General features: G+C 42.3%; 1 protein-coding gene across 1 annotated transcript; it reads right to left on the bottom strand.

Moving 5' to 3' along the window:
* LOC137667066 (ras-like GTP-binding protein RHO) lies at nt 1-594 on the bottom strand. The gene has a single exon (XM_068407500.1). It carries the CDS (start codon nt 592-594, stop codon nt 1-3), a length of 594 nt encoding a protein of 197 aa, XP_068263601.1.
* Nucleotides 595-5263: the final 4669 nt, after the last annotated feature.

Here is a 5263-nt window from a genome sequence, read left to right on the forward strand (position 1 = left end):
TTACAAAATTTGGCAGTGCCTGTAGTGCTTCTTTCGTCTCCTTTTCTCATTTATTGCGCATTGGCTAATAATCTCCAGGGCTGTATCAACACCTTCGTTTGTCTTGGCAGAACACTCCAGGTAAGCATATGCCCCAATGCTGGCAGCTAGAGCTTTTCCTTCTGCAGTGTTAATTGGCTCGTTGCCTGGAGTAGTTAGTTTCTTCTTAATACCTTCATCATCCCTTAGTTCTATCTTGGTAGCCACCAGAATAAAAGGTACTGTAGGGCAGAACAGTTTGATTTCTGGAACCCAAAAATCAAGGATGTTTTGCTGTGAGTCAGGCCTATCCACGGAGAAGCACATTAAAATAACGTCTGTGTCCTTGTAGAACACTGAGCGGAGATTTCGGTAACTGAATTCATTCTTCCCTCCCACATCGAAGAGAATTAGTTTCATCTCCTTCCCGTCTACCTCTGTGTCAGTGCTGTAAGTGTCAAACAGAGTTGGCTCGTAGGACTCGGGAAGCTGTTCGTGAAGCAGAGCAAAGAGGAGGCACGTCTTACCGCAGCAGTCATCTCCGACTACAGTTAGCTTTCTCCTAAGAGCAGCCATCCCTTGAAAAACAAGATAAAGTAAAAAATGGATTATTCCCACACTGGGCTTTATTTTTGTTTTTTTAGCTTTTGTGGAGGGTAGAGGAGAAAAGGAGAGAAATCCCATTAGTTTGGAATTCTTCCCTTTATCTTTTTTTTCCTGCATACTCCTGTCTTACTTTCATTGCCTATTTTTTCCTCTTTTAATTTCTCTGGTATCAGAATCCTCTGAAATTGTGAGTACCTTGCTCTTGACTATTACTATAGATCAAAAAGTGAAGGTATAAACCAAGCCTGGATGTAACCAAGATTCCTGCAGTGCCCTGTATTTCTGTTTTATCATCTCAGATATTGTTTATGGTCAGTGTTCAGTCCATAACAGATTTCATTTTCTAGATTGAATGACTTAATTTTGTGAGTGAGATGGAGTATAAAACACTGTACTGAACAACTATCCAAATCGGTTTTATTGACTACATTTTTCCTGCCATGGTCTGCTAGTAGAATTCTACCAATGGCCATAGCTATCCTGTGTAAGTCCCTGCTGCTTTTGCTCATAGATCTGTTGTCATGTGGGAGTTAAGAAAGTGTTCTCTGTCTTCATATATTCACGGTTAATTTATATGAGATAGAAGTTTGTTAGACTTACAGGACAGTAATTTCCAGCATCAACCTTCTTCTCCTTCTTGATGTTCAGTGTTAGATTAGTTTCTTCTAATATTTTTGCCGCCTCAGCTTCCTTAGGTTGCTGGTTCCCCTGCAGAGAGAACTTAGCACCACTCTTCAAAGATGATCATGATGACCCCAGTATTTAAAAGAATAGGTCGTTGTTTCTTAATATAGCCAACCAATCTACAGAGAGAACCTGATGACATCATTGTTTTTTAAAGAAACCTACTTTACTGGCAATAAAGTGGAAGTTACGCAATTCATTAACAAATCACAGCATGTTTACTTTAGAAATTTCCTCGTTCCTATTGCAAAAGACTCATCCTGAGTGAGCATTTCAGTATTGAGTGTGCCAAACTACTTTTAGGGGGGCGGCTGACAGTACTAGAGTGTAAAACAGCAGTAGACCTTCCCAGACGGACCCTCAAGACACCCCTTTCCAGATCTGCTGAGGCTTCGCAGAGAAATGAATTGCAGAATCAAAGAATGGGTGAGGTGGGAAGGGATCATGTGGTCCACCCCACCCTGCTCAGAGCAGGATCAATTACAGCAGGCTGCTCAACGCTGTATACAGTTGGGTTTTGAGTATCTCCAAGGACGGAGACTTCACAGCCTCTCTGGGCAGCCTTTTCCAGTGTCTGATGATCCTCAAAGTAGTGAAATTAAGTCTATCAACTGGAAAGTCTAAACAGAAAGAACTATCCAGTGTTAAGGATGCCATCTTGAACTCCAGAGATGAAGACTGAATTCCCTGCTATCTTGTTGGCATTGGATAAGTAATTTCTACTCTGTCTCAGTTCCCCAGTAGAAAAAGACTGCAAGGTGTCTGGAACCAGTAAAAACTGAGAACAAAGGGAACCGGAGGTAGATTAATTTGGTCTCTGCAGAGAGAACTGTTTCCAAAGGCATTATTAGTAATGCAGATACACAACTGCTGATTAGTATAGTTACGTGGTCAGCCCATTTATTTCATACAGCTACAAAAGAGTTTTTCAACTGAGATGAGGGTTTTTAGGTCTAAAAATTTTAGTCTAAGCATGAAGAACTTGTTTTTGTTTAATTTGAAGTCAGCTGGAGGCCTAGAGGCCACTTTAGTTTTCTGTGGTGGTCTAATTTTACTCTGCCAGACCATACTTCCTGAGTCCTATTAAAGCACAAATCTGATAGTGTTGTCATAGGAACTTCACAAAATTAAAGTCATCAGCTTCTGACTTGCCCCACTTATTCCCCAGAAGAGCAATGCCAGTGGGTCCCATCCAGCTCTTCAGGATCATCATGGCATTTCTTGTTTGGGATGATGTGCTTTTACATGTGCTGTACTTAGCCTAAACCTCTGTGTGAAAACACACACAGGTCTTTTTCACCTTCTCTTTTTGTGCCTTGGCATTCCAGTTTCTAGGTAGATCAGTATGGCTTCTCTGCTGAAAGCTCTGATCACAAGGGAATCTGAGAGTTAAATCCTGTTTTTCTTCAGGGGCACTGGAAAGCAATGGACCTGCTGTGACATGCAACAAGTAGTCTGGTTCCTATATACGCCAGAAACTCCTAGCAGCTTAGAGAGGCAGACACCATTGCTGCCTGTCTGTAGATGTGGGAGGCCACATCTACTCAGAGCTTTTTCACACTAGCCTGTAAAACTGCTCCTAGTTAGCTAGCTCTTGCTTTCGTTACTTCACTGAGCAGCTTTGCCTGCATGAGGACTGCAGGATGCTTGTTGCTAGCGCTACAGTACAAGTCAGCGTGCAGGACTCAGTATGCCATTACTGGCACATACGGCTCCCTCAGCACGTTATGCCACAGCAGGCAATGTACTTACTTGCCTACTTATTGACAAAAAGGAGAAAGATTATGTTCCCCACTGAGCTTTCACGCTTTTGGTACAGATTTATGCTTTAACACAAATTATCTGAATTACAGACATGCCTCTTTAGAAAATCTGTTTAGCAAAAAGAGCAAGGGGGGAATATAATCTGGAAACAATCTCCAGTAATTGACTGGAATTGTCTTCTCAGCAACAAAAAATGCCAACTGGATTAAATCGAGCAAAAAACAAAAGGCTGAGTTTTAATCTCAAAACCACCAGCACAAGCAATGAAAGCAAAGAAATGGTGTCTTCTTTCTCCTACTTCATACTTTCTTCATCAATCATACAGATGTGTGTGGTGCAGCAGAACTAATGTTCTGCTTAGAGAGCGCACATTTAGGGATTACTGGAAGTGAAGTTTTAGCCTGCTTAAAGAAGTATAGTTTTGCATAACATGGAAATTTGATCAGAAAATATAAAAATTACAACACAAAGTTCAAATTCAGCCCTAAAATATGTGAGATGGCTACACTCCCTGGTGCCTTCCAGACCACGACCATGTTTGAATACAGAATCGGTCCTGTACAAAATTTCCTAAGGAGAGGAAAAAGCCACCTCATCCCAGAGCCTATTTTCATGATTTTCTTTCCAGGTTTTCCATCTCTGCTCTCGGTCACCACCCCAAGAAGGAAGCCTAAGCACTTCCACAGATTATTATCCACTGTGCTCATTTACAGTACCGCTGCTGTTCCTCTTCCTGCTACACTCACAGCACTGTGATGCCGGTCAGATTCCCATTTTCCCTGATGCATCGATCCAAGCAAGAAGAGAAAAGGATTCCTGTGTACAACTCTACTCGTGATTTCCACTGTTCTTGAAAGTGGCTCACTTCATGCTTTCATGTATAGGCTGAAGAAAGAATGCTCCAGAGAAGAGAAGCAAATATATAGAACTGAAAAGATAATACAAATTAAGGGCCTCTTCACTTCCACTTAGACAGCTCAGGGCAGGTACCACATAATGCACTGATGTTTATGGGCTAAATCCACTGCAGGAGAAAGGTGGCATGTAGCAAATTTACATTAAGTATGAAACCCAGGCCATGATCAAGTCCCAGGTACTACACATTTAAGTAGAAATGTGTGATAACCACAGTAACTTAGGTGTTCCCTCTAGAGTCCATTGCTGGAGTTTACCCTAGGACAGTGAAATGAGAGTGATCTCAGCCTACGTGAGTCACAGGGCTGGGCCTCCTGATATAAAGCCTCTGCCAAAAAAAAAAAATATAAAGCATTTGAAACCCTGGCTCAAGGAATTACACAGACTTTGCTGCAGTCTTTCTTGCAAGGTCAGAGATGAAACATCAGGCCCTTTGGCTTCAGTGTAAATGTGTGGAAGACTACACATACAAGACTTCACTACAAAATTAAGCAGTTATGGCTCAGACCGTAAGTGGGTGCTGCAACTCTGTCTGTGCTGTTCAGTTACAAGAAGAGCCCCTGCTATGGGTTTGACTTGAGTTAGCTGGACATTTGCAGAGTATTTCCTTAGCATAGTTTGGCAGTTGGGACCAGCAGACAGTTTGGATGAGGCCACCCTGCTTTGAAGTCTAAAAGAGTTTATGAATGTGGGCTACTTAGTTTGCTTTCTCTACACCAAGATACACTGATAATTGCCAGCAGCACCCTGGGTGAACAACAGAGCCGTGTGCTTTGAAATGAATCAGCTGCAGATCTCCCTACCTTTCATGGCACAGCTCAGATGAGGTGATCAACGTAATTGCTCATTCGGATGCTTCTTTTTTCTATTTAATGAAGTGTTTTGCTCATGAAAAGACAAAACCAAATAGCCAGACATGGTTCTTCGTGCCACCCAAAAGTCAAATAAAAACGGATTCAAAAGCATATTTAAGCAGAACCTCTCACCATCTATAAAGTACTTGCAGCTTCTCCTGCTGCCACCCCAGAGGTGGAGCTTTCCAGCTGCGGAGCCATAAGAAAGGCAGCCATCCCCGCCGGCGGGGCTGCCGCAAGGTGGCTCTGAACTCCAGTGAAAAATCCACCATCCGTTTAATATAGCTGGAGAGCTTCAAGAGACAACAGCAAATGTATTCATACGACTTACATTATACAGCAAATTAACTCTGCCTGCCTATCAGAATGGCTCTACGTGCTTGTGATTACAGAGAAAATAGCTACAAGCTGCCAGTGCTCCA

This window comes from Nyctibius grandis, chromosome 1 (assembly GCF_013368605.1).
Source record: "Nyctibius grandis isolate bNycGra1 chromosome 1, bNycGra1.pri, whole genome shotgun sequence".
In the NCBI taxonomy this organism is placed as follows: Eukaryota; Metazoa; Chordata; class Aves; order Nyctibiiformes; family Nyctibiidae; genus Nyctibius; species Nyctibius grandis.

Bases quoted from the DNA above. Each gene is read 5' to 3' on its own strand.
- LOC137667066 (XM_068407500.1), bottom strand. From the start codon at position 594: ATGGCTGCTCTTAGGAGAAAGCTAACTGTAGTCGGAGATGACTGCTGC.